Here is a 17,260-nt window from a genome sequence, read left to right as displayed (position 1 = left end):
ATCTATTAAATACAAAAATCACTTTTTCAAAAGTGAGTATTTATAAAAGTTTTTATTAGGCCATAATTACATCTCAATTTAGCTCAATACTAAAACCATATTTATTCACCCATGTTGGAATTAACATGAAGCTTCAAAAAACTACCTATTTTTAGACATTAAACAGTACTAAGTAGTCTATGATTCAAGAAAGTTAGAAAAATATTTGAATTAATAAAAATACTATGTAACAACATATATGTTGTTAAAGCTGTAATGTGTAGTGATTTATAGTCTAAATATTAGAAAAGAAAGCCTAACTATTAATGACTTACCTATCACAACAATTTTAGAACAAACTGAATCCTAAGAAAACAGAAGAAGGAAATAAAATGTAAAACTAAAAGTACCAAGGTAGAAAGAAAAAGACTTATAAAATATGATAAGCTTTTAAAATCTGATCAAGAGAAAAAAAAGTCAGAAAGTACAAGGAGATATCACCAAAGACCTTCTTCAGGCAACAAAAGAGGTGTCACCACATCACATGAGGGCGCTATACACATCTGAGTGTCTCCTTCAAAGGGGGAGAGAAGACGAGCCTTCCCAGCATGATTTCAAGGGCAGCATATCCCTGATGCTTACAGGAAGTACAGTGTTTCCTGAAGGAGGGAGAGAGGCAAATGGTTCTGATGACCAAAGACTATAAACAGACAATAAAAGATACTGATGTTCACATCTCGCCTTCTACTGTTCTACTTTGCCTGCTCTGGGGAGCTGTGGTTTGGTATTTTTAAAGATCCTTAAATGAGTCTAAAGTAGTATTGAAAGAGTAGTTGCCTAGTTTTGAAGTGAAATAAGGAAACACGAGTAAATTAAGTTCGTGATTTTGATATTAGCCAAAACCATTTCTTAGGAAAATCCCATAATCTATAAAGGTGAACAGCTATCAACTCGTTATAATGCTCATGTTACTTCCAAGAATGTCAAAGTACAGCAACGCCCTGCATAAGCACTCATGGGCAGCATGGCCTCTGTGTGTTCTGACAGTCACCCCGGAAGACTGAAAGGGAGCAGCAAGATCCCCAAGGCTTAGAGAAGTCACAGCTGAACAAAGGAAAACATGGAAGAAAAAAAGAATTCTCCAATCCAGTGAAAGGTTTTTCTTTCTGTAGACTTTACTAAACTCTACCAAACAAAAACAAAACCAAAACCAAAAAACAAACCATGGACTCGCAACACAAATGGCTTCCATTAAAAGACAGGGATGCTCATGGCATGCACCTGCCTGAAGGAAGATCATGCTGAGTAACAGGAGTACAGTTAGCAGGCCACCATGGCCATACTTCCTGAAAAGGGGTCAAGGCTTCAAGAGCCTTAGGCCGGTCCTCTGAAGGGAAGGGAAGGCGGCATTGCTCTCACAGAAGGTGAGTCCCTGCATGCTACTGCCCACCACGACCTTCCAGTGGGAGAGGATATGGAGGTGGAGGACAGTACAGCAACCCTGGCCCTGGGCAGGAGTTGCCCAATGTGTGCATTTGGCCTTCAGTCAAGAGGCAGCAGGCTAAGGTTAGTTACTGAAAAACAAAACAAAACATGTACTTATAAACTTGGTGTGGCCCAAGTGTACAGTGCTCATAAAGACTATGGTAATCACATTCATGTTACATGCTCTGTAGCGGTCCAAATTCTTAGCTTCCATACTACATTTTTATTGCATTCTTTCTATGTTTACATGCACATACTTAGCAATGTGCTGCCACCTCCTCTATTTTCAGCACTGTAACATCTGTACAGTTTGGCAGCCTGGAGGCAATAGGCTGTACTATAAAGCTAGGTATGAGGCACCCTGAACACACTGGGCTTGTCTGAGTAAATTCTAGGATGCCTCACAATGATGAAATTGCCTAATGTATTTCTCAGGGCATTATCCTTAAGTAACAGATGACTATGCTGCATACATATACACACACACATGATAGATACATGTAATATATCCCCCCAATTAAGCAGTATAGAATTGAAGCAGATATGAACCTCACAAATTTGATCTATTATGTATAAAACCCACACCCAATCAACATCAATATTATACAGAACTCTTACAGCTTTCACAACTGACCACCTCAGAGACCAGTGGGAGGTTTAGCAACACTAGAAGGATGAGCATTGTTCACAGCACATTCCCTAACCACACCAAGTAAGCAGAAAACCAGCAGCTCAAGACTGAGACGACAAAATCTAAAGTGTGGGAATGACAAAAACATTAGCACACACACACACACACACACACACACAACTGGAGTACTTTATAAGAAGTAACAGACGGGGACGACTTAGGTCTGAGTTACAGTGAAAGCACACGTCAACACTAACTGAGCACAGTAATGATTAGACACTTAAGAGCTAAAACCATGTCTATCAGAAGACAAGATCACAGGTGAGTGGGATAAAGTGCTCACAAAATCACGAAAAGGTGCTTGGTGTAAACTTCTAGCTAGTCTACCTCTTACAGTTTTACAAAAAGGATGGATGCTTACCAACATGCCACTAAGCCTGAGTCGTGTCTGTGGTGTCAAACAATCTAGGGGAAGAAAATGTACGAGGCTGTTTTAGTTTTAGGTCTGACGTGTCCCTTTCACCCACTCCAACCATGTTGTGTTTAAGGCAAGTAACTGGGCTGTCCTGGGAAAGGACGACAGGCGTGGCCGGCAGACTCAGGGCCCGCCAGGCAATCTCTGTCTCACACTCAGGCAAGTTCACGCCTTCATTCCCTGCCCGAAAGTTCTCTGGATTTCCATCCGCAAAAGGCAGCCAGTGTCACTAAAGAGCTTATCCTCTCAGCAACTCTCCTTTTGCCAAGATTATTTGAAAGAAATAAAATGTATAAAACGGATTTGAAAAGGTATATGCAGAATCCTCAAAGTATAATACATCTTAAAACAGGCATTTCACCTTTTCAAAAATAAAATTTTATTAGATATGAATAGGATCCAATGAGGTAAGATACGGAAGAAAGGGCACTGTGGTCCCTCAGGGGATCAGAGATATATGCCAGCGTGTGAGAGAGTTACAAACGCTCATGTGTCGATAGAGAAATCGACATTAGCTTTGGCTAGAAAAGTGGTTCTCCACCCGTAAGTTAAAGCCCCTTTGAGGTTGCATATGCTGCGTATCAGATATTTACAAGTTATAACACCAGCAAGCAAAATTACAGTTATGAAGTGGCAACAAAAATAATTTTATAGTTGGGGTCACCACAACATGTATAATTAAATCAGCACTAGGAAGACTGAGAACCTCTGGGTTCCAAGGTCTAGGAGGATGGGCAGCTTTTTGTCATAAAACAATATATCTACAGAACAGGGGCACAAAGGTAAAAAGGTGACGAGTAAGAAAAATACCCACATTGGGGCCTGGGGGGAGGGCTCAGTGGTTAAGAGCACTGTGTGCTCTTCCAGAGGTCCTGAGATGAATTCCTGATAGGTGGCTCACAACCATCTATAATGTGATCTGATGCCCTCTGCTGGCGTGTAGATGTACATGCAGATAGGACATTCATATACACAAAAGAAATAAATCTTAAAAAAGAAAAAAACATTGGGATCAGACACTAAAGAGTATTAACAATGGAGCTATTTTATAATATTTGGAGCAGTGTTTAATTGATCTCACTGAACACAGTTTAAATTTTTAAAGTTTGGATGCGAACATTGAATTTTAAATAATTTATGAGGGAGTGGCCCTAGAAAATGAGACTATCATCATCAAAGATATAACTTTATGAGGCGAACACATCTTTTTATATGCATAAGTTTCAAAGTCTGAATTTCTAAAAATGATTTTGGAAGCAATTGTACTTGATATAACCAATTACTTTGTACACTGCACAATTTATCTTTGTCCATTTGAGGTACAATGTATCCTGAGAACAACTAAGGGGAAAAACTCCTTCACTGAACATCAAAGTATACAGATACACTGACACATCACTAATTTCATTACCAGTTATATGTAAAATAACAAAGACACACACATTTACTAAGTAAATGCTTGTAATTTGAAACTTAAATTGTACCCTGAAATAACTGATTATTGACAGAAAAAAATAATCAAGTACAGTAGTGTAAACTATTCCCTAAATTTTGATATCAGTCTTAATCTAACAAAATGACAAACTTACCTTCTCCTTTAGAACAAAAGGTGATCAGCCAGCCGAGACCAGCAGAAAAAGCAGTTTCTATGGCGTTAACAAAATTTCCTTTAAAGAAATTAAAATTTCTGAGTAATGAAACTCAGCAATGAAAACACTTTTCCAAATGGTATTCTTTCCTTCCAAAGTTAACTACCCTCTAAACATTACCAATTTTTTAAAAATTTATTTATTCACTTTACATCTTGAGTGTACTAATTATTTCTAAGACATACCAATTATTTTTAGAAAACACAAGCAGTAAGTCAAGTCCTTTACAACCCTGTTCTGCCTATCTATGTGGCAAGAAACAGTCCTTCCCACACAGGCCCACTCCACTGCTGTCTCTTAGATTTGTGAAGAATTGCTAATTCCCAAATACCCAGTGCTCTGAAGCCTTCCTGCTCAATCCAATGAGGAATGAGTGTGTCTACTTTAAGGAAGCATATTCTAACTTTCCTTTTCCTCAACTGGGTTGTTTCTTTATGCTTCTGTATGCTTAACCGAAAAAGTTGCTGGGTCATTTCAATCGTTCCCTGGCATCCTGCTCACTGAAGGGAAGCTGTGGTGGCTGGGTCTGTGTATGCATTACTCCAAGCATAGCGCTAAACACAGTCTCGGCCACACAGCTGGTGTGCAACGCGGAAGACCTCCCTCTAGGCATGAACTCTGTCCATGGTACTTTCAATAGCCAACCTAAAATCATTTGGTGAATTAAAACCTAACATTAGAAGTGTTTAGAACTTTAAAAGAACTTTCTGCCTGTGGCTTTGGAAGCTACATTGCTACTGAGAATCAGCTGCTTTACGGATGCGTTCCCTCCAAGCTCACAGTCCTCCACACCCGAACTTCGGTAGTCTTTATGCAAATAAAACCAGCCTGCTCAACGCACAGGCCAGCAGGAACCAGAAAATGATATAACTCCTTTCTAAGCAGCACAGGGAAAGAGACTTCAAAACATCATTATTTCGACCCAAATGTAAAACTACCATTGCAAATTCAAAATATCCCTGAAAACCAGGCAAGTTAAGAAAACACAACTACCTGCTGACAGCTCTGTCACTGTGCTCCTGACGTGCTGCATGGCGAAGCTCACTAAGCTGTCTTTTGATCTGTCGCCATTGTATTTCACCGCAGCCTGTTGGTTTAAAAGAAAACAAACAAAAAAACCAAAAAACTTTCACTTTTTTGTTTTCAAAGTCTACCAAATACTTGTATATCTAACATTATTTTGAACATGTGGAAAGTTCTATTTCTTTTTAAAAATATACTTTATTAATTTATTCATATTACATCTCAACTGCTATCCCATCCCTTGTATCCTCCCATTGCTCCCTCCCTCCCATGGAAAGTTCTATTTCTTAACACAGTGTATTTACAAATGATACTTGGAAAGCCCTGGCAGTACAGATCATATAGAATACTACTTTTAATACATTTATAACAATTTTAGCTTCAGTTTCAGCTGAAATTGGGAGAAAGAAGAACTTTACAACACTGATCCCACGAGACAGCACCTAAACCGTAAAGCATAGTATGTTAACTATCCTGTATGACAGAAACTGATGGCCCCTAAAAGCTTCATAGAGCAATACAAGATATTTATTATACATTAGCTCCTAAAATAAGAAAAAGCAAAAAGCAGCCTAAAAGTTACATACTATTTTCTGTAGTAGTTTACTTGTTATAAAGTTCCACAAATCCTAAAACTGGAAACGTCTCTTACCATCCCAGACCTAAAGATGAAGAGGCTGGGGTAACTGTTGACTCCTTTCATTCGGCAAAGCATGCGGTCATCGCCACAGTTGACAGCTCCAATTCGAAGTAACCCATCCACTTCTTTAGCAAATTCTCTCCACTATGATAAAAAATAAAACAAATGTTTCTCTGATAATGATTCTTCTTTCAAACATACTTCACTTTATATAAGTTTTTTAAAAAGATTATTTATTTTATGTGTATGAGTACACTGTCTTCATGCACACCAGAAGAGGGCACCAGATCAATTTCAGATGGTTGTGAGTCACCATGTGGTTGCTAGGAATCCAACTCAGGACTGCTGGAAGAGCAGCCAGGGCCCTTAACCGCTGAGCCATCACCCTATATAATCTTAAAGTAGGAATTTTTTTTTTCTAAATAAAACATATGGGAAAAGTACTTGATAATGATTTGATAGTCAGTTACTAATACAAAATAATTTCCAACAAATTAGAACAAGAAAAAAAAGGATGCACAAATAATGCATCAAATAGGAAAAAGGCTTTAATAGCTGGGATATTGAACATACGTACAGTGGGGGCTAAATCGTGGCAGTGTGAACATCCTGGGGAGTAAAAGTTTACAAACCACAGTTCTCCAGAATTGACAGCAGCATCTGAAAACACACAAACCACAATGACCTTTTCACTAAAGATTAAAGCACATTTCAATCCCAAGCCGTTTCACTAAGATCAGAATGAAAAAAAAATTGCGAACTGTAAATAGTCTATTTTCTGTGGTTTTCCCTAGAAGTGGTAGTATTCCTTTTCAAATGTCAAGCCCATCTAGCCGTTACAAAGCTCTCCTAACCTATACGTGCCTAAGCAGCAAGCCTGCAGGGTAACTGTGGCTGTGAAGGCAACAGCCAGGGCGTATGCCTGTGTGTGCACGTGAGAGACAGAGGAGAACCAGGCCTGAGACTAAGGCTCATAAGGCCAGTGCCTCTCACACATGGTGAAATCCAGTTGTGAGGCAGGGTCTCACTGTGTAGCCCTGGTGGCCTGGAACTTGTTATGAAGACTAGGCTTGCCTTGAACTCAGAGAGATCCTCCTGCCTCTGGCTCAGAGCACTGCGATCAAAGGTGTGTACTACTGCCCTGCATAACAAAGTAAACATTACAGTGGTTAAATCTTTTTACTAAATGAGATCTTTACCTTGGAAAATCATATGGCTGAAGAATGTAAGGTAAAGAAATTTGTCATCTTAAAACATCAATATATATTTTTGCTAAAATAGATTTGAATATTATAAAATATCCAGCCAGCAGCACATATCTGTAAAATGGCCTAATGAAGACAAACTTTAAAATTTTAAACAAGGAGTCTTCATATAATTCCATACCCAAACCAACTGTCAATGATTTTAAAGTAAAATTTTCATAAATTATTAGAACTGTCAGGACATGCGTACTATGCCTATTTAGATTAACTGAATTGTTAGCTGGAAACATTCATGAGTATTCATGTGAATACACGTCACTGGCAAGGAGAAACAGCTCACCTGCACACTGCAGGCAGTGTATGGCACTCAGGATGCTCATCAGTCACTCTTTAGTGAAGTTTGGCAACTGTTAAACACTATCTAGATGATCTAAACAAATGTCAGGTTGGCGTAGGCAGGCAGCTAGTATTAACTTAGGGAGACACCTTCAACAGAGCTAAGGAAAACTTTCAAGGAAAAGGAGATCATCTCAACAGTTACAAACACATGAGATGGAGCATGGGATTCTGTATGTATCTGGAGTCAAAAACACTTTTATCCTGGCAGTAAGCACTTGCTCAGTTCACTGCCTACTGAGTAGTAAGACTAGAAATACATACATTTTCATTTCATCACCTAGTTTTAGACTCAAGGTTTTGCTATGTTGTCTAGGCCGGACAGGAACTCAGTCCTTCTGCCTCTGTTTCCCATGCAGCTGGGGTCATTGGACAGGAACTCAGTCCTTCTGCCCCAGCTTCCCACGCAGCTGGTCACAGGGTAGGCCACTGCACTGGGCTAAAAGTATTTTTAATAGTATAGAAAATAGCACACCGAGATGCGTTTTAAATAACTCAATAACCCAAAACAGAGCAAGTATATTTAAAAATGCAAATTCCTTTTGATTCAGAGACTCAGAACGGCTATTAACATCTGTACAAGAGCTTCTACTAGTGCAGAAGATGCAGCACTGTCGTGAGTTCCTCTTTCCTGAGCCGTCTTCAGAAGTGTGCTTCAACTGTGGCCTCTTTATGGTGATGTGTTTTCTGCTTTTCAAATACAACCTACAACTTTATCACAGCTGACGTACTATTGCACTATGACATATAAACAAGATAAAATGCTTATGCCTAATGCAAAACACGAGTGATCACAACAGAAAACGACTTTTACGGCTCTGGAACCAGAGCTTACTAACTAGTCCTGTGCCCTCTGTGCTGAAGCTGGACATTTGGGGTTCCTTTCTTGGTGAAAATGAACTATGTAACTCAGTCTAAACTTCCCAGTACTAACGACTGGAAACTTATGTTGAAATCCTTAGACAGATACAGTAAACAGTCCAGTGCCAATACATGGGAGCGTGGAAGTGAGAGCCAGTGCTGGCCACCACTAGAAGAGACACTGGAAAGGCAAGAAACTGGGCAGGAATTTCAGTGGATTAATCAGCTGAAAGGATAAAAGGACTTAAGGGTACAGAGGAAGGGTTCTGCAAGTAGAGATGAACAGGGACATGACCACAGCACAACAGCTGGATCGCAGCATCTGGATCATTCTATCTGAATAGAGCTGATCTGAGAGTACTAGGGACTCTCCAGAAGTCACTAAGAATGTATATATCACTTAAAAAGGATTCTGTAGTTATTTATGGAAGGATTAACTAACTCAAGCCAATAGAAAGCATGGCAATAGAAACTCACAGGCAAGTGCAATGGTAACGTTGCCCAAATACAAGTTAGCTCTGCAGCCCACACTTGTCATCTTCTCTCTACGTCTTCAACTAAAACGGCAGGGTCTTTTTTTTTTTTTTTAAGGTTTTTCTGGGTTTCTCTGGGTAGCCTTGGCTGTCCTGGATCTTACTCTGTAGACCAGGGTGACCTTGAACTCACAGAGCTCTGCCTGCCTCTGCTGGGACTAAAGGCATGTGCCACCACCACAGGATCATCTTATCTTAGTCTACTGACCTGAAGGACAGTGTTAGTATTAGTTAAGCATCTCTGCATTATCTCTGAGGTTTCAAGGCTGAATTTAAGATTATCATCTGGGGTTCTAAGTGAACTAATTAGGAGGCCTTTTCTGCATGGTGACATCTTAAAAGTATAAATTCATTTGCAATATAAGCATTGGTAAAGGCTCATTCTGGGTGGCCTCACAGAACAGGCAGCCGCAGGTTTGGTTCAGTTCCTCTGCTTCTCTATGCAAACTCCTGTTTCCTAACCACGAGGGTCCACAAAACACACACGCATGAAGATGAGTCAGAGAAAGAACCCCAAAGGAAAAGCTACAGAGCTACATAAGGACATACAGTATGATACAGGTATTACTTTTGTCTAGCAACCAATCAAGTTCCCTTATTTCTTTTGTAGAAAGATGAAGTGTTCATATATACAACTTACAATGGCACTATGTTAAATAGTTAGCTACCTTTTGTAGTAGAACTCACCTATAATAAAAACATTAGAAGAAAAGGCAATCCTTACTTAGAAGGAACTCTACTTAAAAATCTAGTAACTGTACCACATCTTTTTAGTAACAAAAAATATATATATATATCTTTTGAAAGTAGCATTTTTGTTTCAGCTCCCTAAATTAAGTGTGATTATAACACAGCAAAATAAAACTGTAATTTTTCTGAGTACAACTTATTGTTCTGAAGTAGAACAGAAGTGGTAAGAGTACTTGCCTAGCATGCCCGAGGCTCGAGGCTCAACTTCAGTCTCACACACACAGACTCGCACACACTGAGAGACACATGTGCACAGAGATACACACGCACCACACCTCTGCAGGCACACAGACACAACAGCTGTATAACAGGTAAAGGTGGAAGATCTAAGCTGGGTTTTCTAAGGTTCTAAAGTGCAGTGGGAGTGGAGTAGAGCATTTTCACACAAATCACACACACAGCTTCCTGCTTCCACAACAACCACACCTACCTAAAAGATAAGAATCAAAAAGTTTCCAAAATTGCCCTTTTTTGTTGTCGCAAGTACACAGCAAGATAACTTGAAATCTGAACCTGAACTGTGTATTATTCTTATTTTTAATTTTTGGTATTCATACTCAGGCATTTTGCTAAGCACTGACTAAGAAGTATTAATGGTCCTAAAATGTTATTTTATGTGTGATAGTTCTTCATGCATGCATGTGCACCATGGTGCCCAAGGATGTCAGAGGAAAGCATTGAATTCCTTGAAATTGTAGTCAGCAATGATTGTGAGAGACCTTTTGAATGCTGGGAACTGAATCCAGGTCTTCTGCAAGAACAAAGTGCTCTTAATTACTGAGCCATCTCTCTAGCCAGGTGGTTCTCAACCTTCCTAATGCTTCCTATGTGTTATTGTGACCTCAACTATAAGATTAATTTTGTTGTTATATTGTAACTGTAATTTTGCTACTGTTGCAAACATAATGTAAATATCTGATCTGCAGATGAGAGTCATTCAACTCCCGAGCTGAGAATCACTGCTCTAGCCCCATCCTGGTGGTCTTATTTTAAAACAGTGATCCACATGCTTCTCTGAATATACCATGTACATCATACTCTTTTTATAAAAACCTGAACAATTTCTAAGTTCTGATTACATTTAGACCTGTGAGTTTAGGATTAGAGATGTGACTTATACTACTTTCAGAAAAGCATATCCCTATAAACTTACCAAATTCTCTTCTTTCTAATGTTATGATTTCAGGATCGTCATCGTAAATACCTAATTTTAAAAGTGGATGAAAATCATAAAATTAAAACGTCATTAAAATAAATCACCATATAAAACTATTCACTCGTCTTAGCTATACACAAATCAGACAGTTGTACTGAATTTCAAATACACATTAAATTAAGAGAAAACCCAACAGAAGCCACTACACTGCTGACTCATTTCAAACCTGACGGTGCCCTGATAAGGCTTATCATCCAGTAGGTTCCTAATCACCTCCTCCGCCCTCAGACAAAACCTGTGCTTTGTTACTTTTTAAAATAACCACAAACACACGAGAAGTTGCAAAAGCAGCCCAAATGTTTATATTCCCCTCACCTAACTTCTCCTAGATGACATGCCACACAGCTGCGGACACTATCGAAACCACAACACTGAGTGTTATAATTAGACTGCAGTACTCATTCAGAGTACATGTTTAGTATATGGCATCACTTTAAAATATGGTCCACTGCTTAAAATCCCATGACTATAAAACCCACAGAGACAGATGTTTAGTAGTAAATATGTTTTGTTTTAAACTGTGGTTAAACTTTAATGTGAGAGAATTTCTCATTAGCTCCATGAGATATCCAAGTAACATTAACAATGGATATGCAGTACCAATAGTAATTTTTTTCTACAGTGACCACGCGTAAATATTTTGGGCTTTTATAGGGCACAGTTTTTGAGTTTTTTTTGTTTTGTTTTTAAACATAAATGCTCAATTCTGTCCTTAGGGTCTTACCGAAGTCATTGATAATATGTAACAAATGAGCAGAACAGTATTTAAATAAAATTTTATTTATGTAAACAAGCAGTAAGCCAGATCTTGATGGTGAAAGTCAATAGGGAATATATTTAAATGTTATTTTCAAAACAAAATCAAGTAAATTTAAGCTATTTTCTGTAGTCTATTATAAAAGCACACATCAGGTCTTAGCCTGCATTTGAAGTTAGCTAGTGACAGCAGGACACTGGTTCTTTGAACACTCTCATGTAACTGTGATTTCTCCTTCCTCCTTCCCTTCTTTCCTATGTGCCCCTCTCCTCTTGCTTTTCTGTTTATTCCTGGCCACATGTAAAACTATGATCAACAAAGGTACCACATAAGGTGGATGGTGCTTTACCAGGCAGCCACCATAAAAGTTTAGCTTTTGTTGGACTATGTAATGCTCTTCAAAGTTTTGAAAGGCTTCATTATTTAACTTCTAATACAACATACAGCACAAAACACACTGTTAAAGTAACAGGAACCATATATAAAACTACTACACATAGCAGGGAGTCTTATGGAAAAGTGGGGGTGGGGTGAGGAGAAAAGGACGTGGAGGTGACAGGCGCTCCACAAGACCAACAGAGCCAACTGACCAGGGCCCGGGGGTCTTACAGAGGCTGCAGCACCATGCAAGGACCATGCCTGGCCTGGACCTGGGCCCCTACACAGATGGAGCTGATGGCAGCTCAGGTTCATGTGGGTCCTCTAGTAAGGGGAGTGGGGGCTGTCTCTAAAATCTGTTTTTTGGTCACCACCTCCTGGTGGGACTGTCTTGCCAGGCCACAGGGAGGAGGTCACTCACAATGCTGATGTGAGCTGATGAGCTGGGGTGGACAGGAAGGGAGGCTTCCCTTTTCTGAGGAATGGGGGCGGGCAGAGAAGCAGGGGGATGAGATTGGAGGGGAGGGATGGGGCTATGGCCAGGATGTAAAGTGAATAAAATTTTTAAAAAAATTAATATTATGCATAATCTGAACAACATATTCTCACATATGTACAGCAATTTCTGTATACCAACTGACTTGCATTTTCCAATTCAACTTCAGAGTAAATTAGGAAGGGCTGATCAAAGTAACATACATAACTATATAAACTAAATACCAGAACAAAACTAGCTTTTCTTTTACTCATATTAAAAAATAAGCTGCAGGTCAGGAGACATAGCTTGGTGGTAGAGGACATAAGGCTTTTGGTTCAAGCTGCAGCGCTGGGGAGGGAGGGACAGGACAGACGTCGGGCGTGACATGGCCTCACCAAAATCGTAGCGGTAGTAGCTCCAGCTCTCGTACTGGCCTCCCTGGTTGTCCTCCAGCCCCTTCTCGCCATACTTGTCGTACTTTTTCCGCAGATCTTCATCTTTGAGTACTTCATATGCTCTATTTATTTTTAAAAAATCACCGTGTGCATTTGGGTTATTCTGTTAAAAAATTAGACACAACTGTTATTTCAAATGTGCAATCTGAATCTCTTCAGAAATACAGATTTAACTGATCCCAGAGATTTCTGAATACTAGATACCAACAGGGGTGAAAAAGAAAAGGAGGGGGAGCACAAGGACACACATGAAGATGAAGTAAGGAAGTGCTGCTAAGGAAGCACACTTTGTGCCGAAGGAAGGAAAAAGTCTGACAGTTCTGGGAACAGTTTCTCATTACTATACAAAGTATCCAAATATAATGAACATTGGGTAAATACCAGTACTTCTCTTCTAAAAATTGCTGAAAAAAAAATTCAACTAGGGCTGGAGAGATGGCTCAGAGGTTAACAGCACTGGCTGCTCTTCCAAAGGTCCTGAGTTCAATTCCCAGCAACCACATGGTGGCTCACAAACATCTATAATGAGATCTGGCGCCCTCTTCCGGCGGGCAGGCACTTGTGCAGGTGGAACATTGTATAATAAAAAAAAATTAAAAAAAAAAACTAACAAATAAACAAACAAAAAGAAAAAGCTAACGGCTACTTGAAGCCTTTACTTCAAAAATGTGTTACTTCTGTAACAATGGTAGTTTCCCGTTGAGGCTTAACCGTAAATCATGTTCCAATTCAACACTGTATTAAATAAGAAATAATACCAGAAGAATAACTCAAAACTGGACTGAGAAATGTTACTTTCTTAACTGTTTTGTAGAACTAGCATCTGGAAGTCAGTTGGAAATTTTAAAACAAAAACTTGAAAAACAACAAATTCCTAAATATAATACAGATCTCTGGGAAAGATAATTAAGAGTTTATAATGCTCAGCTTTATATAACTGAGATAAAGTAATCTCAAGTACAAATTTCTACCTACAACAATTATCTCCAAGTACTCATTCATGATAAGCTAAAAATTAATGAAAAAATTTTAATACTATAAAATTAAAATAAATCTGTTTTTTAAAGGTTCTTGCGTACACAATCAAATATTTACAACTGGAAATACACTTGGAGCTCTCATATTTTAATTTGTAAGTTTGCAAGTCAGACGGTGAACTGTGCATGGAAACCAATAGTGAGTCAAACCACCCTGTGGGTAGCACGACTGTCACTTTAAGACTTGTGAGCCCGAGTCAAACCACCCTGTGGGTAGCACGACTGTCACTTTAAGACTTGTGAGTCCCTGTGGCAGCAGGACTGTCACTTTTCTAAGGCTCCCGAGTCTCCATCATTCTTAGCGAGTCTCCATCATTCTTAGCGTCACACACATGGCTTGAGTTCATGTCTCGTCTTCTTCTGCTAGAAATTAGCTTACAGAAAAGAGGAAATTGCATTTGATAATGACAAAACCACCCTCACTTTGCTTCTCCAGGTTTCAGTATAACAGGTGAATTGTTAGGTTTCAGTATAACAGGTAAATTGTTAGGTTTTAGTATAACAGGTAAATTGTTAGGTTTTAGTATAACAGGTGAATTGTTAGGTTTTAGTATAACAGGTGAATTGTTAGGTTTTAGTATAACAGGTGAATTGTTAGGTTTTAGTATAACAGGTGAATTGTTAGGTTTTAGTATAACAGGTGAATTGTTAGGTTTTAGTATAACAGGTGAATTGTTAGGTTTTAGTTTAACAAGTGAATTATTAGGTTTTGGTTTAACAGGTGAATTGTCAGTTTCAAGTGCTGGGGATCAGGCCCTGAGCCTTGTGCAGGCTGGGCAGCACACTACCTCTGAGTTACATCTCCGGCTCCCAAATTGTAATTTTTGACATGCTTTAAGCATTTCAAATGGTTATTTAAAAATAATTAAAATAAATACTGAGACATAGTAAAACAACTAGGTATTTAAAAGAGCAATTTTACCTACCGGGTTTTTATCAGGATGTAACTTCAGTGCTAACTTCTTAAAGGCTTGTCTTATTTCTCGGCTGCTTGCAGTTTTAGATACTCCAAGTAAGCTGTAGAAATTCTGATCTGTGCCCACTACAAGGACCGCATAGAGTATCAGAAGACAGAGGCTGAGCCTCTTCAAGTCTCTGATAAAGTCATCTTTGTTTAACCAGACTCCCATTCTCTTTCTTGTGCAAGTTCTGATTTAAGTGAACATGAAGACAGAACGCTGGGTCCAGTGGTTATAATAAACACACGTGCGAGCCTCTGCCCACATTACTTCAAGGGTCAATCCAGCCTCACGAACACAGCCCGGAAACTGTAACCTAAAGAGAGCAAGCCAGGCAGTTAAAATACTTTTCAAACGAAACAGCTACAACATCATTTGCCCAGTGGCACGACAAGCAAAAAACGATCTCCACTGACGGTCACATCATTGTGAATGGCTTCAAGGACCCACCCTCTAGGGCCCATGCTCGCCTCTCTATCCAGGTAGGCAGATCTGTGAACTCACTCTAGATAGCAGGATATAACCAGCGGTGGTAGCTAGCTTACCACACACACACACACACACACACACACACACACACACATTCTCTTTCTCCCTCTCTCTCTCTCTCTCTCTCTCTCTCTCTCTCTCCAAAAAGGAACAGCCTGACACCACCAGGATAAGAATAAGCAGAATTTTCTTCCTCTCCCAACACACTGCCCTTTTCTAACACCATTTCCTTTCCAACTCCTTCTACACACCGAGAGCCATTTCAACGTTCTTCTTAATCCAATCTCATCTGTAGAGAATGCCTTTGAGGGAAATAAAAGGAAGCATAAAGCCATTTCCAAGGGGGTTGTACCTCTTACATAACCATTTAGGAAACGTCTGTATAAAAATAGATAACTTATGTATAAAAATAGATTAACTTACAAAGCAGGCCACCCCCAAGTTTTCTGAAGTGTTTGCACTGAGAGAAGAAATTATTTTATGAAAACATAATAATAACTACAAATCAGTGCAATTTCACTGTAAAACTCATGTCTGGGATAAACAAAAATAGGAAAAGAAACAAGAGAAGCAGGCATGCTTGCCTGTGAAAGATAAAACCCTAGCATTTCACCTTACAAGTAAATCTTAAAACGCTTTGTGTAAAAACAAACAAAAAAACTTCCCTAACATCCTTAAGTACAACTGTGCTTCTAAAAATTCCTCCTTACCTGGGTACAAGCCTCATGTCACTTTTAACCTTTTTATACCCCTCACACAAAATATACCTTTGTAAAATATACCGCTAGGAAAACAGACATACCCAGACTGACAACGATCAGGAAAGAAACCAAGAACAAATCTCAATGAGGACTTTGCGATAAGGTGTCCCTGGGCTTAGGGTAGCTCTCAGGCAGCAGCGGAGTAACTCAACAGCCCAGGGCCAATGAGGAGGAGGCTGCAGGAAAACGCAGTGTTAAAAGGACCGATGCTGCCATCGCTCCACAGGGGAACCAGGGGAAGACAGGGAAAGGCAAGGAGAACAGGGCTGGCAAGTGTGCGTCCCGGGTCCCAGGGCGGACCTGGGAGAAGGAACCCGAGCAGAGGGGAGCCAGCAGAGGTGGGGTGGAGGAGGCAGTGCGGGAGGCGAGGACCCGACACAATGGGGCGCGGAGACGGCGGGATGCGGCCTGCGCCCTCCCTCCCTCCCTCCCCGGTACCCCTGCGACGTGTGGAGACCGGCCCGCGCCCACCTCCGCGTCCCGTCCTCAGCTACCGCCCCATCCTTAGGCCGCCGAGCTCGGGACCCGGCAGGACCGGACGCCGGCTGCGAGCGCGCGCAGCTGAAACTCGGCTGCACGGGTCACGCCTGAGGGGCGGGGCCTGGCGCGGGGCATGGTGGGAAAGGCGTGGGGGAGAAGGCGGCCAGACAGCGGCGGCGGCGTGGGACGGGCGGGACCGCTTAGGCTGACGTGGCCGTCCGTGCGGCCGCGACTGCGGCTCCGGCTTCTACCCGGAGATAGCGAAGAAACCCGCAGCGCGGCCCACAGCGGTCCCGCCGCCGCAGCCAGCCGCTGGCGGAAGGAAGGATGTGGAGCCCCGCCTCTTCCGGTCCCGTTGCCAAGACGACGGGGAAACCGGGTGGAAGGATCCGGCTGGAGATTAGTGTCCGGAGGTTTGCTTAAAAGGGTGGATAACGCAGGAGGGGCAGACTGAGTAGAAAGTGTAGAACTCGCCTGAATCGACCCGTTTGCAAAGGAACGGGCCGAACAACAAAACAAAACTTTCTAGAAATAAAATTATTTACAACTTTATGTCTCAGCAAACATCGACCATTCTACAGGACTTCCGTGTTTCTGAATCAGCCGGCTAGCAGATTACTTCT

General features: G+C 40.6%; 1 protein-coding gene across 1 annotated transcript in view; it reads right to left on the bottom strand.

Annotated features, from left to right (window-relative positions):
- Nucleotides 1-16,958, bottom strand: part of DNAJC10 (DnaJ heat shock protein family (Hsp40) member C10) — a 40,501-nt gene extending 23,543 nt beyond the window's left edge. The window contains exons 1-9 of the mRNA XM_084798508.1: nt 16,629-16,958; nt 14,875-15,223; nt 12,852-13,014; nt 10,781-10,831; nt 6,460-6,542; nt 5,895-6,026; nt 5,213-5,306; nt 4,160-4,237; nt 2,517-2,560 (exon numbers count right to left, since the gene is read on the bottom strand). Of these exons, the coding sequence (XP_084654634.1) occupies nt 2,517-2,560; nt 4,160-4,237; nt 5,213-5,306; nt 5,895-6,026; nt 6,460-6,542; nt 10,781-10,831; nt 12,852-13,014; nt 14,875-15,078 (849 nt within the window). The 5' untranslated portion in view covers nt 15,079-15,223; nt 16,629-16,958. The remainder of the gene's footprint in view (nt 1-2,516; nt 2,561-4,159; nt 4,238-5,212; nt 5,307-5,894; nt 6,027-6,459; nt 6,543-10,780; nt 10,832-12,851; nt 13,015-14,874; nt 15,224-16,628) is intronic.
- Nucleotides 16,959-17,260: the final 302 nt, after the last annotated feature.

This window comes from Acomys minous (assembly GCF_964271855.1).
Source record: "Acomys minous genome assembly, chromosome: 10".
Taxonomy (NCBI): Eukaryota; Metazoa; Chordata; class Mammalia; order Rodentia; family Muridae; genus Acomys; species Acomys minous.
The sequence above is the reverse complement of the archived record's forward strand: the minus strand, read 5'-3'. Positions and strand labels throughout refer to the sequence as shown.